The sequence below is a fragment of the Opisthocomus hoazin genome, chromosome 10, assembly GCF_030867145.1.
Source record: "Opisthocomus hoazin isolate bOpiHoa1 chromosome 10, bOpiHoa1.hap1, whole genome shotgun sequence".
In the NCBI taxonomy this organism is placed as follows: Eukaryota; Metazoa; Chordata; class Aves; order Opisthocomiformes; family Opisthocomidae; genus Opisthocomus; species Opisthocomus hoazin.
In genome coordinates, this window is record NC_134423.1 from 25,811,795 (window position 1) to 25,827,382 (window position 15,588).

At 54.6% G+C, this 15,588-nt stretch overlaps 1 protein-coding gene across 1 annotated transcript in view; it reads left to right on the top strand.

Moving 5' to 3' along the window:
• The first annotated feature begins 4,747 nt into the window (after nt 1-4,747).
• The window catches only part of ST8SIA2 (ST8 alpha-N-acetyl-neuraminide alpha-2,8-sialyltransferase 2), a 34,138-nt gene continuing 23,297 nt past the window's right edge, over nt 4,748-15,588 (top strand). The window contains exon 1 of the mRNA XM_075431649.1: nt 4,748-4,921. Coding sequence (XP_075287764.1) covers nt 4,824-4,921 — 98 coding nt within the window. The 5' untranslated portion in view covers nt 4,748-4,823. The remainder of the gene's footprint in view (nt 4,922-15,588) is intronic.

The window sequence follows — 15,588 nt, forward strand, 5'->3', positions numbered from 1 at the left end:
GATGCTTCTGCACTCAGTTCAACAGGGGACAGACGACAGAATGTTGCGGACCCCTCTGATGTGGCTAAATTACGTTCGCCGACATTGGGACGCGTCCAAATGCCTCTGCTAGGGCTGTATCTCAGTGCTGTCTGCTTCTTAAAAGCAAACAATATTCACGTCACCCTGTCTATAACAAACACTAATTTGTCCAGCATTTGGGAGCCCTTTAGCAAGGCTGACAGCTTTTCCAGGAGGCAGGTGAATGCACTTCAGTAACGGACCTAGTCCCTTCGGGATCCAGCTGGAAAACGTTTACCCAAGGGTAAGTAAAGCCAGGTGAGGAGCCTGACAGCTCTGGAAGCTGCTTGGTTATTAGCAGTGTTTCTCCATCCACGAGCAAAGAGGCTGTGGACTCCTGGTGCTGGAGCAGTACTCTCTGACCCCGTGCTCTGGGCAGAGACTGGCAAGGGCATTCAGGAGAAAATGGAGGGCATCAAGCTTACTGAATCAGCATAGAATCGTAGAATAGAATGTTTTGGTTTGGAAGGGACCTTAAAGATCATCTGGTTCCAGCTCCCCTGCCATGAGCAGGGACATCTTCCACTAGACCAGGTTTCTCAGAGCTCCATCCAAACTGGTCTTGAACACTTCCAGCATCCTTTCTCCCTGCTAATGAACATACTGGGGAGGGAAAGACACTCCATGCCCCGCGGGAGTCGTCTGACTCTCACAGGAGGGACTGAGGGTTTCTAGAGGCAGGTTCGTTGCCAATGACGAGGCAATGAAATGTCACGGCCCTGGTTAACACAGGCTCCCATTAGCCATGCCTGTTCATCACGTCAGAGTACTGTTTAGCTGTATAAAATGGGCTGTAAACTTTGTTCATTTTGACTGACAGATATGATAAAGGTTATGTGTGGCTTACAGCATTACAGATTTGATGGAGAAAGGTCCCCCCAGACCTCTCGCTGCACCGGGTCTTGTCATTCGTCACAGCACGGCAAAGACCTCATGGGTTATCTTCTCTGTCCCTCCTTTGCTTCTTCAGGAGCCACTACCTTTCTCAATGATGCTTCTCACACAGATTAAAAGCATTTTAAATGTGTACTATGTTTGCACTCCCTGTGTATCTGTGCCTTTCATAGCCACATCTTAAATTCATCGCCTCTCTGCCAGTTGTTTGTAAACGTCCCTAGGTGTTTAACTCTTATTCTCCGAATCCTCTGAGCTATTGTTGGTGAGTATGGCTGTTACATATTCCTGATATTTCTCAAAGGTCAAAAGAAAATGTAAAAATGCCATTTCTTTTCTCTTCTCCCTTCAAAGCTGCAAAATGCAATATTGTTCTGGTGCAGTTACTTTTGCTGCTATGCTAAGAGATTTTTTTTTCAGTACACCGTATTGTATTTACTGCAAATGTTCTGGATACAGAATTATTTCCTCAAATTATTAGGAACTAGAAGATACAATAGCCTTTTATTCTGTTTCAGAACATATTACTCTACCACAACAGTCTATTTGCGACAGTTTGCTCTCATTTTCCTGCAACCCATCTTACAAATGAGACATAAAGATTGGGGCTCTGGACGCTTACGGACCCAATCCTGCACCGGTTTCAGCGGAATCATGTGAGGATTCATGGCGAATTGAACGCGCACAATGACTAACGCTTGAGGCAATTGCTCCAAAGCAGTTTGCAGTTCTTCAGGATAACGAGCGATGTATGAAACTAGGGTGCATTATCTCCTCTTCCTCTAAATCTGGCCAGGATGCTGTAAAGGATGGTCTTGGAAATGTAGAGTAAAATGTCCTCTCCTGCAGGCAGTGCCTATTGCGTTCATTCCTTTCTATCAGTTCAGTGAGACTCCTGATCATGGAGGGTTTAGCCCTCAGCAGCGCAACAAGATCTCTAGGTTTTCATCACAGAGCTGCATGTAGTGATGTTCTACAGCCTCATTAATTGGTTACAAAATAGTCCAGCAAGCTGCACTGTTCCTGCATCTTCTGTATAGCTTGCTGCCTCCTCATGCAAAACCAGCTGTACTTCAGTGTCCTGGTCCCTGTGTTTGAAGCCTGATCAGCTGAAGAGTGACCTTTCTCTCCGACCTACATCTTTCAGAGGAATAAAGCAACAGATGACACCAAGCACAGGATTCAGAGTTCTTTGAGCAAGCCTCTAGCAGTGGAGCTCTCCAGTGAAGGGCATCAAGCTGAACTCCCAGCTCACCCTTGCGAGGAGGGGTTTTGCTTTTCATTTCAGTTAATAGCAGCATTTCCACTGACTTTCGCAGGAGCAGAGTCAAATCCCCAGCGTGTCTTTTAACACAAGCTACCCCTCAGCAGAAGGAACATCTCGGCAGATAGGATGTCCCTGCCCCTACAAGAGTCCTCATGCTGGCAAACTGACCCACCACACACCAAATGAGCCCCCGACTTATTGCTCAGCCTCCATCGAGATTCCTGGTCTCGCACATCGCCACCGTGATTGGCAACTGAAACAGAAAGACCAGACAAAAGAAGCTGAAACACCACCTGGGATGGAGCTGCAAAAGATGCAGGAGCAGATATCTCCATCTGTATTCTCGAGGACGGGAAGCCAGCTGCGGTGCGGTGCTCCCGAACCCCAGGGGACCGGCGCTGTGCCCCGCTGCATCTCGGGAAACCCCGACGCTGGTCCCTGCGCCAGCAAGGTCACCTCAGAGCCTGCTTCCTCGTCCTCAGGCCAGTCACACCGCTGCAAAACTCCAGAATAGGGTGAGCAAAAGGAGTCCAAGAAGAATAAAACAGAAGGAAAATGAGGCTTATCTCAGATTTATGCAGAAGGTAAATTATGGGGCTACTTACACCACCTAAAATCACTTTCTCCCCAGGGGCCTGAATATGCTCTATTATAAAAGCTGTGTACTGGACTGTAAATTTGCCGTATATACTACAGTGTAATTGTACCAGCCTCACCTATGTTGTATTTTTTACCTATATGTGTAACGGTGATTTGTTTGTCTCCTCTTTCTACAAGAGTTTCAGAATCCCCAGGAAAGCACATTGGCCGTAACGGGCTCCTTCCACCATTTAACCCAGATAAAGAGGAAACTCTTCGGCTGAGCACGCCTTCCCGTACACAGCGCCGGTGTTACGCACCCCTGTGCGTACGGATGCGCTTACCCCGGTGCGAAGCACCTTGGCACCCTCTGTAGGCATCACACCACGCTGACGGTGTGTCGCGCCCTGAGCAACGCGCTTCTGTGTCGATGCAAAAAGCCGCGCGCAGAAGGGAAAATGGCAGCTTTCCAAGTGGCCCCAGTTAATAGCTCTGTTTTGCTTAATGGTGCCTCCCATTCAGCCTAAAGACGCTGTTTTAAATATGTAAGCAATTAGTATCTCTCTCTCTCAACACATCTGTGCTTCTTCTAGCTGCTGCATTACAAATCCCTCTCCAGCTCGGCAGCGCGTCTACCACCAGATATTCTGATTTTCAGCAACTTTCTGGTCCGAAAGAATTATGCTTGGATTCGGAGACACGCTGCCCGGCTGGCCTCGCCTAACCCCCGGCACCGTCAGCCTCTCCGCTCCGGGGCTGGCACTGGGCTAACAGATAGCAGGGGTGTGGGGAAAGGACCTCTTGGTCTTTTTGTGGCCGTTCTCATTCCTCCCACGCCTTTTTCCTCCTTCCCAACTTCCACACACTTTCACCTCCCTTCCCGCATGGGAGCTGCAGCCTTTTCTTCCCATAGCAGCACCCAAGGCTGTGCCCATGGCCCACAGGAGGTTGCTCATGGGGGCTGCGAGCGTGGCAGAGTTTCTCATCCAGTTTCTGCTTGATAAATCCTGCCTGCTCCAACTCCGGTGAGATGCCAAGAGTCGCAGCGGGACCGGTGTGGTTATGACTGTATTTATGGTAACCCACAGAATGATTGTCACCGAGAATGGGCATTGATGGGAACGGAGAGAGGTGCAATGAGTTACTTGTCATCTTTGCTTTCCCCTCTACTCTGCCCTAGTGAGGCCCCATCTGCAGTACTCTGTCCAGTTCTGGGCTCCCCAGTTCAAGAAAGATGAGGAGCTACTGGAGAAAGTCCAGCAGAGGGCTATGAGGATGATGAGGGGACTGGAGCATCTCTCCTGCGAGGAGAGGCTGAGGGAGCTGGGCTTGGTCAGCCTGAAGAAGAGAAGGCTGCGAGGGGACCTTATAAATGCTTACAAATATCTCAAGGGTGGGTGTCAGGAGGATGGGGCCAGACTCTTTTCAGTGGTGCCCAGTGACAGGACAAGGGGCAACGGGCACAAACTGAAGCAGAGGAAGTTCCATCTGAACATGAGGAAGAACTTCTTCACTCTGAGGGTGACGGAGCCCTGGCACAGGCTGCCCAGGGAGGCTGTGGAGTCTCCTTCTCTGGAGATATTCAAGACCCGCCTGGACACGGTGCTGTGCAGCCTGCTGTAGGTGACCCTGCTTCGGCAGGGGGGTTGGACCAGATGACCCACAGAGGTCCCTGCCAACCCCTACTATGCTGGGATTCGGTGATTCTGTGATTTGCTCGCCCAGCGTTTTCCACCCCGGAAAGGTCCGCCTCGCCGGGCAGGGGAGGTGCGGCCCCGCCGCTCCCCGGGGCCGGGGCGGGCAGCAAACTTTACCGGCGCGGGCAGATCCCGCCCCGCCGCCCCCTCCCCTCCGTCTCCCCTCCCCTCCCGGGCGGGGCGGGCCGGGCGCTCCGCGGGCGCCGAGGGGCGGAGCGGCCCCGCCGGGCGGGCGGTGGCGGCGGCGCCGAGCCGGGACGCGGTGCCCAGCTCCGCACCCCCGCGGAGCGGCCCGGCCCGGCCCGGCCCGGCGCAGCCCCGGAGCCATGCCGCTGCCGTGCCGGGGCTGGACGCTGGCGCTGCTCACGCTGCTCGTCGGGTTCCTCATCTTCGCCGACATCTCGGAGATCGAGGAGGAGAGCGGGTGAGCACCCCGCTGCCCGGCGCCGAGGGGGGGTGCTGGGGGCGGCGGCGGCGGCGGAGCGGGGAGGGGAGCGGAGCGGGGGGGGGGGGAGCGCCCGGACAGTTTCTTTGTCTCTGGCTCTCCCGGTTTCTCGCCGCGCCGAAGTGGGAAGGGAGCTCGCTGCGCTCCCGCGGGGCCGCCCCGCCGCCGGGCAGGACGGGGGAGCGGGGCCGGGGGGCAGCCACGCCGGCCCGGGAGGGGAGCGGGGCCGGGGCTGGGCCGGGGGGGATGCTGGAGCGGGTACCGGTCCCGTTAGAGATGCTGCGGTGACGGTCCCGGTAGGGATTGCTGGAGCAGGTGACGGTCCCAGTAGGGGTGCTGGAGCGGGAACCGGTCCCGTTAGAGACAGTGAGGTGCCAGTCCCAGTAGGGATACTGAAGCGGGTACCAGTCCCGTTAGAGACACTGTGGTGCCGGTCCCGGTAGGGATGCTGGAGCAGGTGCCGGTCTGGGGAGGGATGCTGGAGCAGGTACTGGTCCTGTTATAGACACTGAGGTGCCAGACCAGGCAGGGATGCTGGAGCAGGTACTGGTCCCAGTAAGGATGCTGGAGCAGGTGTCGATCCAGGTAGGGATGCTCAGTTAGGTACAGGTCTGGGCAGGTATGCTGGAGCAGGTAGCGGTCCTGTTGGAGACACTGAGATGCCAATCCAGGCGGGGATGCTGGAGCGGGTACCAGTCCCAGTAGGGAAGCTGGAGCAGGTACCAGTCCAGGTAGGGATGCTCAGTCAGGTACAGGTCTGGGTAGGGATGCTGGAGCGGGTACCAGTCTGGTTAGAGATGCTGAAGCAGATACTGGTGTGGAAAGAGGTGTTTGGATGCGGGCAGTGCTCAGGTGGTGATGGGCTGATGGAGCAGGTCCCTAGGCGGGATGTTGGTGCGGGCAGTTTGCTGGCTGGGGATGGTGGGGCGAGTTGCAGCCCACGGATCTTGGGTGCTGGTGTCAAATCCAGATGGGCGTGGTGGAGAGGGGCACCAGCTCGCGGGGATGATGGATAAGGCACCAGTCTGCAGGGTGCTGGAGTAAGGACCAGCCCACGGGGTGGGAGAGATTGAGCAGAGACCGGTTGAGTGGGGGTGATGGAGCAGGGTGGGAGAGCTCAACCCGCTCGTCTGTCCCCACGGGCTGCGTCAGGGGCTTCGTGGTCACCTCCGGGGTGGGTGCTTAGCTGCAGGTGCCCTGCATGGCAGGGGCTGAAGCAGCCCCGAAGTCTGGGCAGAGGAGCAACTCCCTACCCACCCCATAAACCCTGTCTCTGAGGGCTACTCGGAAACTTAGGGGATGAGAGGAACAACTGCGGAGAGGAGGATTTGCATTAATTTGAGGAACTCACTACAGCGGTGTGGGAAAACAAACCAAATAATTCTAGTAATGTGGGGTGCACTGGTCGTGCCCAAATGGCAGAAGGTCTTCCTGCATGGGACCCGGGGGCATTGCCCACTGTTACATCAAAAGAAACACCTGGCACTTGGGGCTGAAATGATAAATGAAATGCAGTGATGATGTTCGTCATTGTTTCATTGTTACGTTATGTTGGATGCCACAGGCAAGAAGTGCTTAAAGGTCAGTAACCTTGTCCAGAAACATCCAGCACCAGACTGGAGGTTACCAGACTAGATGAATTGTAGCTCTGCGATGAGCTGGCACTATCTATATAATAATAAAGGAAATGAGAAGCTTCTGAAGCAACCTCCCCGTCGGACAGGCAGCTCTGATCCCCTTGCTTTCCTCCCATCTTTTCCGGCTGCTGTTCTTCCTTCTCTCTCCTCATCTATCTGCTAGATCTGTCCGCTAGAACTTGCTGTGCCCTTATTGAAAATCTGTTCTGTTTGGTTACTTACCTGTCCTGTTTTTCACCCTGGTTCATTAGGGACTCCCAGTGTGAGGCTGTTGGGGGTTTTTTTCTCCTCTCTTTTCTGTACATTGTATGGAAATTGGATGTTTGCTGGCTGCTTATCTCCAAACCCTGTTTGTTGCTGTAGTTCTTCCAGGGAAGTACTGCCAGGCAGAGACAGCGGCAGGGTCAGATGAGTTCTGTAGCAGCAGCCAGCAGCTTGGTTCGCACGGCATTTCAGAAATAACAGTGCACAAGGTGACTCGCAAAGGAGAGGAGCACCCTGCACCCCAGGGAGTGAAGGGTGGGTCCTGCAGTCCGGTGCACTCTGATGCGTATGCGTTAGTCCCAGACCATTTTTTCACAGAGAAGTTCCCACACCAGCTGCGCTTCTGATGCACGGAGCAAGGCAGGACCCTGCTGTATTAAGAAGTGATCATGAAGCAGGGCAAACTGACCCATCCTCTTGCTTTGCCCTCTCACACCCACTTCTTTTCCCGGTTGCATCTCTGAAGTGGTTCGGGTTTGATGAGCTCCTTCGTCCCAAAGACAGCAAGGGGCCAAACACTGTTCAGCTTACACCCTAAGCTCTGAGCACAGGAGCCCGGCACAAAGAGCGCTTCATCCCCGCGTGCTGCCGCGGTACCAGGGATGGTGAGCGCGATGCTCTGACCTGGCTGAAGCACATCGCTGGGGAGAGGTGGACAAGCCGAGTGCCTGATCTGCAACAGGTCAGGGGGGGATAACAGGTTTTCAGGTTTGAGGGCCACACGATAGCAGCATCTTTTGGTCCTGTAGGTAAAGAGGACAGTGTGACAGGAAAAGGGCACAACGGTGTGGAAAAAGAGACCCTTCCAGAGTTGTCCAGGAGGGAGCAGCTCCTCTCCCTGAATGGTTTGGGAGGTACTGGATGTTCATGCAGCTCTCCCCCAGGTCAGGAACATTTGGCCGATGGATTGTGTGGCTCGGCATCCTCCTCCACACCCCCAGAGACCCCCTTCGCTTTGCTCAGCGCTGCCCAGGCGTGAGGGAAAGCGGAGAGCTGGCCACGCGTCCCCTTGGCAGGCTCACGGCACTGGTGGGGGGGGGAATGGGAAATGCAGGCAGGTGCAACTCTTTTCTTCTTTTTCCTTGGCATCGAAACGCCCTCTAATTATTGTGAGGAGCGAACAGCTTGCCCACTTTTACACATACCCTGCCCCCTGCCTGCGATTTGGATTGTCTTTGGAAGAATACGCCTCATACGGTGGGAGCAGGGGGGAGCATATTTCTCTCACCTACAGATACTGAGAAATCGCAGGAAGAAGGAACAAAATGTTCATTAGGTACAACGTGAGAGTATAATATTTCTGGCAAAAAGGACACACGCACAAAAACACCCCCCCCCCCAAAAAAAAAAAAAGAAAAAAATCTGGCTCTTTCCCCGGACGGTAAGTTCCCAGCGTCGCAGGTGAAGGGAGGTGGGAGCTGCTCTGCCTGCCAGAGGCTGCTGAGGAAGATGTTTGCCCCTGAAGCAGCCCCGTCTTGCTCCTCCAGATATTATTATACCACCGCAGACGGGAGATGCTGAAACAAAGAGGTGTCAGGGCAAGGATGAACGTTCAGCAGTTTCTCGCTCCGGCGCTGCGTCGCTCTCACTAGCCTGTTCCCCTCGCCCTGCGGCCACCCCTGCGCGCGGGTTTTCACCCCACCGCGTCCCCGTCGTGACATGTGCGTGTCGCCTCCGCGCGCGGTGCCACGGGGTGTCGGCAGGCAGGCGCGCTCGTCCCGCTCGCCGGCGTGCGCTGCCGCGGCCAAGCGTCGCCGCCGCCAGCGGTCTCGGCACTTTGTTGTCCGAAGAACCGCCCGGTTCCAGGCTGCCGAAGTTCTCCCGCAGCCCGGCGGCGCCTGCGTTTCCCTCCATCGCTCCAGCTCCGGTTCTTTGTTTCCCAGGAAGGAAACAAAAGACACATTGGCGGCTGTCTTGGGGAACACGAATGCGATCGCAGTGATTTTCTTCTTCCGCCCCAGGACGGGGGAGTCGGCCGGACCTCTCGTCGCGGACGAAGACTAAGGACAACGGCATCGAGGGGAATAATTATTGCCGGTGCCGAGAAGGAAAATTCTGCTCCTTGGTGGCAGTTTAAAGGGACTCTTTGTTATTCTGCGTCTGCTGTAGCAGTTCTGCAGGGGTCCGGCCGGGTCCTGATTGTCTGTAGAGGGAGCTGGTGACCCGCTGCCACCGGGTGACTTCTCAAATTAGCGTGTGAGCCATCTTAGGGAGCACTTGACACTTAGTAATGGGCCGGACTTAATACGAGTCAACCTTTTCTCTGCTAGTCCAGCCCGCATGCCTTTCCATCCTGATTACAAGAGGAATTATATTCTGCTCTTTTTAGGTGACGAATTGGCGTATCTAATATTGCTGGCCTGCCTGGAAGCTTGTCAGTAAATTGCCTCTTTTTCCTCATGTGCCCTTTTCTAACGCCTGCCTTTCAAAGGCTCAGGGATGCCACAAAGTGATTTTGTGTCCTTTATGGTGGCTGATATGCTTGCTCCGAGTGGTCTGTAGTGTGCCGTAGTCATAACGCTTCTTGTTGAGGTCGATCCGTGGAGTATAAATGCCCTGCTAAGGTCTTTTAGGCTGTGATTTACTGAGCCTGACCCAGAGTTAGTCGAAGACTTGCTCTCCACCAGAAAGTTTTGTTGAAAAATGTGCGGTATTTTACCAACATCCGCTTTTGTGCTCTCACGCAGTGGGTGCACACGAGCCGACAATTATCCGGGCTGGTCTGTAGCAGTAATGCCTCTCTGCAGGACAGAAGCCCACAGACGCCCTGCCACTGCTCTCGTAAATCAAGTCAATGGAGAGATCTTTGCACTCACAGGGTATGGCAGGGCTCTAACAAAAGCCCCATGACGCATCGGGCTGGAAAATTAAAGCAATGTTGGAGCGCTGATTTCAGTAAGAACATATTCGGGGTAGGCTTTGATTGCAACTCTTCTGACAACTTGAGCTCAAGAAGCCAATTTCAGGTTGGCTGCAGAGCTCCCCTTCGTCCCTGTAATGCACTCCTTCATCTCCTGCTGCCCTGCCGGGGCAGGGGTGGCTGCCACAAAGCTGTATCCAACACCCCTGTGCTCCTGCCTAGAGCCCGCTGCAGGAGATGAACCTCCATGGCTCGTTCCCTGACACTGAGCTCCGAGGGAATGGTGGGAGCAGTGGTACCTGCAGGGGATTGGTCTCCGGCAGGAGGGCTGGCAGCAGCAGGATGGGAGGCACTAGCAGACCCCTGAGCAATCCAGTGGAACAAAAAAAACCAGTGCCGTGAGCGTAACCAGTCCCTCTAAGGGCTTTTCAGTACAGTTGGTGACAAGTGACTCTTTGGTCCGGTCCTGACTGTCAGCAGCTTGCAAGACCCACAGGGAGGGAATTTCTGAGCTTGGCAGTGAGGAGGGCAGTGGCTGCGGTAGGAGGGTGCACGTCACCCGGCAGCGCTTCTTGGGTGCCGAGCTGCTGAAGCCCCGTCCCGTCCCACCCCCAGCGACCAGAGCAGTGAAGAGAGCAGAGCAGTTCCCACAAGGGCTTCAGGTTTCCCTGTTGCCCAGGTGGGCTTTTTGTTTCCCCATCTCTAGCCCTGCAAATGCGCAATTGCAGCCTGGAAAGCGAGGGAAACCTTTTTCTCCCTGCAGAGAACAAGGAGTTGCAAATGTTGGTTCGTTTAGCGAAGGCTTGTTGAGCAGCTAACGGCGAGGTTAAGCGATTCAGCCCTCAGCAGTACGGTGCCCGCTCCTCCGTGCTGCGGCCGTGCTCGTGGGCAGAGAGCAGAGCCCTGGGACCGCGGCCAGCAGTGACACAGCAGATCCCGCTGCCACCGAGAGCTCTCCTGGCCTCTCCTGGACATGGACTAAGGGGTCGGTTTTCTCTGGTATTCTCTGCAGCAGCCGTGGTTATTCCGCTCGAACATCTGTTCATCGGTGCCTACCTGCATGCCAGATGCGCTTTTGATCTTCCAGGAAGGCGTTTAACAGGAGCTCACTTACCTTTCCTTGGGCTTTCAGGATACAGGTATTTTGTTTTTTCGTCCCTGAGACTGGCACTACTTAAATACATCTACGAGCATGGTTGCTATAAAAACCTGTTGTTCCGAAGGCAGAGTTCCTCTAATTGCCTCCATCATTTGTTTTCCCTGGGCCTGGGTCATCCTCAGCAGCAAGAAATAAGCCCAGACTACAATATTAGACAGTAATTATTTTGCCATTTCTCTGGTTTCCGTCCCTAGTTGCCTGTGGAAACAAGGGAGTTCTCTGGAACAGTAAATGCGCTGTGGGAGCAGAGTTTTGGGTGTCCTTCAGCAAGCACCACGGCAGAGCAGGCTGGTCCCAGCAGCGCTGCCCCTTGCAATGCAACAGAAAAGGGGGACACACACACACACACCCCAGCATCTTCAGCATCTTTACAGCTCCTTTTTCTTTCTGTTCCCACTGTAAATCTAAGCAACTCCTTGTCTTGGCTGAGCAGGAGCCTTGATGGTGGTGGTGGCCTCGGGAGATGCATCCTCAGCAGCAGCGCGGGCTCCGATCGGGGAGCGGAAGGGCCGATCCAGGGAGACAAGCACGGTGCTGCCAAACCCACCGGGCTCGCGGCGATGGTGTGGGCTGGGAGCGGGAAGGGACGTGTGCTGGGAGGGCAGCACATGGTAAAGGTGCTCGGCGTGTGGGTGGTGGGACCAGAACGGTCCTCCTGAGGCAACGAGTGATGCCACAGCACAAATGCCATGCCCTGCCATCAGGTAGCCCCGTCAGGAGGAGTCCCTGCAGCGGCCCAGGGGTGGTCGTCGCTCTGGAGGGTGACGCTATCAGGCAGAAACACCGTCGGCTTGAGGGACGCTCCCCTTTGCCGGGCCGTCGGCGGCTTCACCGCCCCGATCCCGCTGGCTCTGCTGTTGACCCTTCTGAGGCTCCTTGTTTGCACAGCGTTTGATTCATCGAGCTGGCTGCTTGTGCACCGGGTCAGCTCCTTCCAAATTTAAGCGCTCGACTCTTTCTTATTGCTACAGCAGATAAAGTCCTTGTTATTCCATACAGAAATCCGCTGGGAGTATCACAAGCACACACAGAGAACCCCAGGCTGGCCTTCTGCATGCTGAGCACGCCGTCCCTCCCGGTCCAGCGCTCTCCACGGGCAGGGCTGCTTTTAAAAGCACACGTTGCCACAGTCACGACACTGTTTTAAAGTGCTCTCGCAAGGCCTCCCTCAGTCAAACAGCATCGCTGTGGGCTCCAGTTATCACCCGTGCATCTGGCAGCTCCAGATTGAAGCACGGATCTTCCGCCACGACCCATCTCCTCCCAGCCCAGGCTTTACCGGCATCCTCAGGAATATAATTCAGCTCTCAGCCAGCGGCTACAACAGGGGACATGCTTCCCCTGCAAAGGCTGAGCATTGTCATAAGGCATCTCCAGCACCTTTCCAGACACCCAGAAGGACACTTGACTGTCAACCAGCAGCTGCTCAGTTGGTAATTAAACTTCTCCTCCTCGCTGCTGCCTGGATTTCCATGGTGTAGCTTTATGAGCTGTGGAAGGAGAGAGGAGGCCGAGCTCTGGAAGCACTATTGGCTTTTCAATATTTGGTGTCTCGACATTGTCACCTGGGGACAAACTCCTCATGGAGGTCCTGGGATGGCTCCCTTGCTGGTGGGTAACAGTGGGTGAATAGCTCAGGCAGTTGCGGGGTGCAGCTCTCATCCAGGTGCTCCCAGCCCTCTTTGTGTAGATGTTATTTTGAGGCTGCTCGTACAGCAGAACCACCCCAGGAAGATGCCCAGGAGAAGTCTCAGCATCCACATCAACAGTGGAAGAAGAAACCACACGAGACCCGGAGTATTCCAAGGGGCTGCACAGAGCAGTGGGAAAAGCGGGCAAGAGATGGGTGTGGGAGGATGAGCCTGAGGACCCACAGCCCCTCAGACACGGTATCTTTTCATATTGCACCATTCCCGTTTCCCGAGGTACGTGGCATCCAAGATGCTGCAGGAGCCACTGGGATTTCTGTCTTTTGGGATGCGAATGCTCAGGGTGACAGGATCTGCTGCAAGACTGATGCTCTGCTGTTTGCGCTCCCTGATAGCTCTGCTCTGTTGGCTGAAAAAATCATCTCACGAAAAATGTATAGTGTCGACATGTTTTTTAAGCAGTGAGGCTTTTGTCTCGGTTCCTTTCTAGGTCTTCACTGGGCTTTTGGGGTGTTTTCCTTCTCCATTCCAGAAGGGGAAAGCTAAATACACAAACACCCTCCCACCCCCAGTCCCAAGCCCCTCACTGGATCCTTTTTACCTTCTTTCATTGCTGGCTGGTCTATTACCACAGCCAAAGAAACTGAACTGATGTCAGGAATAAACTTCTAATGGAAGAGCTGAGATGAAGGAAGGAATGAGGTCCTGCCAGTATGCAGGATGGGGAGAGGTGAAGTGTGTGACATTTAAGCCCTATGAGGACATGAGCATTTTGTCCTGAGCGCGGCGATAAAACAAGAGCATCGCGGGGTGATCGAGTCAGGCCGTGCTGACGTGATGGTGAATGCGTGTGGACGGGAGACCTGACACTCTACGGGTGCGAGAAGGACTGTTCTGGCTCGGGGAAAGCACATGCTGGCTTGGCAGAGCCTGAAAGTCCTGGACCACAGCTCGCTCGCGGGCAGCAGTAACCATCGGGCTGCTCCGAGCATCCTCCTGCCTCTTCCAGGTCCGTCAGGGCAGGTGGCTTCGGGCAGGGACGGATTTGGTCGCCCTGCTCTGTTACCCCAGCGCAGAGCGATGCCCCGGCAGCGTCCTGGTGGCAGGCTGCCACGGGCATCCCTCCCGTTGCCTCCTGTCCTTTAGGCGTCAAAGCCGCGCCGTTCCTGCTGATTCTTCACCAGTTTTGTCACATAAGCATTTCAGCCTAATTGGCTTCTTCCCTATTAAGCAATAGGTGTCTCTGTTTTGCAGACTCATATGTCTCGATTCCTGCATCCTCAGCGTGCGCTTGCAGTGATTACACACAGTGATTTGCAGCCAGGCAGAAGTCTCAGGGCCAAACCCGGCTCTGATTTATGCGGGAGCTGATACAGAGTAGCTGCCTGACAGCCAGGGGTGCTGAGCGCCTCCGACCTTCCCGTCTTGTTGTGGTCCCCGGGAAGGAGCCTGCACGGTGGGTGACATGATGGAGGTGGGACTGGGGCACGGGAGGAGGTGACCAAATTAGCAAGGCTGGTTTGCACGAGACTGACAGGTCTGTGTTTCCCGTGGTGGGTAATAGCGAGTGCCATCGGCTGGCGCTTGTACACCGAGTCTCCTTGGCTTGCGGGGAGATGCTGCGCTGCCAGCCTGGCTGAACAAGCCCTGGCCCTGCAGCTCGTACGCCGGAGCTGCATCGGGACCCCGGTGGGGCAAGGTGATTTTCCTGAAAGCCATGATGTGGGCACACCCTCCCAAATGCAGTCGTATGGCGCCATAGAAAGAATGAAACTTAGAGCGGTAAAAGTAGCACCTGATATTTAGGAAGTTTTTGACACTCAGGCTGCCAAGCTGTGACAATATGAACAAGTGAGATTTTAAACACATCCAAGTGTGATTTCAAACCTCTCATCAAGATGTATGGCAGGATCTTTCATCTTAGCAGACAAACGCTTTAGAAATGTCTTCCAAATTAATCCCTGCAGAGGGAACCTTGCTCACCAGGAGCGTGTGGGTACGCAGGGCTACCCAACGGCCACCACTTCCCTTAATGGCAATCTCCTCCACACCCCAGGATGAAAGCCTCAGAGCGAGTGGGGAACTGTCCCAGGGAATGATGTGCAAGTGTCGGATGTCCTGGCTCCTCCTGGTGTGTTACAAAATGTGGTGCAGGAAGGCGAGATGAGAAACGAGCCCACGAGAGCTGCGTGTCTGGGTGGGGGAGGACTGGTGTTAGGGAGAGTGCACGATGTTGATTTTGAGTACACAGTCTCAAGGTTCAAAGATACTTCTCTGATCCCACTGCTTCTCACCCAGCTTTGTCCTTGTTTCTAATTTGCAAGTTGGTTTACGTGTGGAGCTAACGAGCAGTGAAGCCTTTCCTCTACAAATTTCTCTCTCCTGTGATAGAAGAGCATTTTATGGGTACGGGTGCGCTTTGACCCAAACCTCACAGAAACCACTTGAGTGTCCAGTGAGCAGCCTGCAAGGGGACTTGCTGATGAATGTGTCCTTCTTCCATCTTTTCATAGTATCATAGAATGCTTTGGGTTGGAAGGGACCTTTAGAGGTCATCTAGCCCAACCCCCCTGCAACGAGCAGGGACATCTTCAACCAGATCAGGTTGCTCAGAGCCCCGTCCAGCCTGGCCTTGAATGTTTCCAGGGATGGGGCATCGACTACCTCTCTGGGCAACCTGTGCCAGGGTTTCACCACCCTCGAAAGAAGAACCTGATGTGCTGATGGAAAGCCAGGATACACTCCGGGAGGAATCCCGCTTTCCAGCCTCTGGGCTCGGTTCCTGCTCAGTTTGGGCTCCTGGGACACCTTCTCCACCCTGAGGGACAGGCTGGACAGGTTGGCACTCGGAAGCCAATTATTTCTCTTTCATAGATAACTTGGAAATGTGGCAATTTTCCCCCAAAAGCCCTGGCGTCGCCTTTGCTGCTTTGCTGGTCTCAACACAAACCCTGAATGTTGGGGGAGAGGTGGGAGGATTGAAACCTGGATCCTGATCCACACTTCACAGCACTGGCCCGAGCAAATCCTGCACCATCTTCGAGGACTCGGGGAGCTTGATGGCTTAGCTTAGTGGC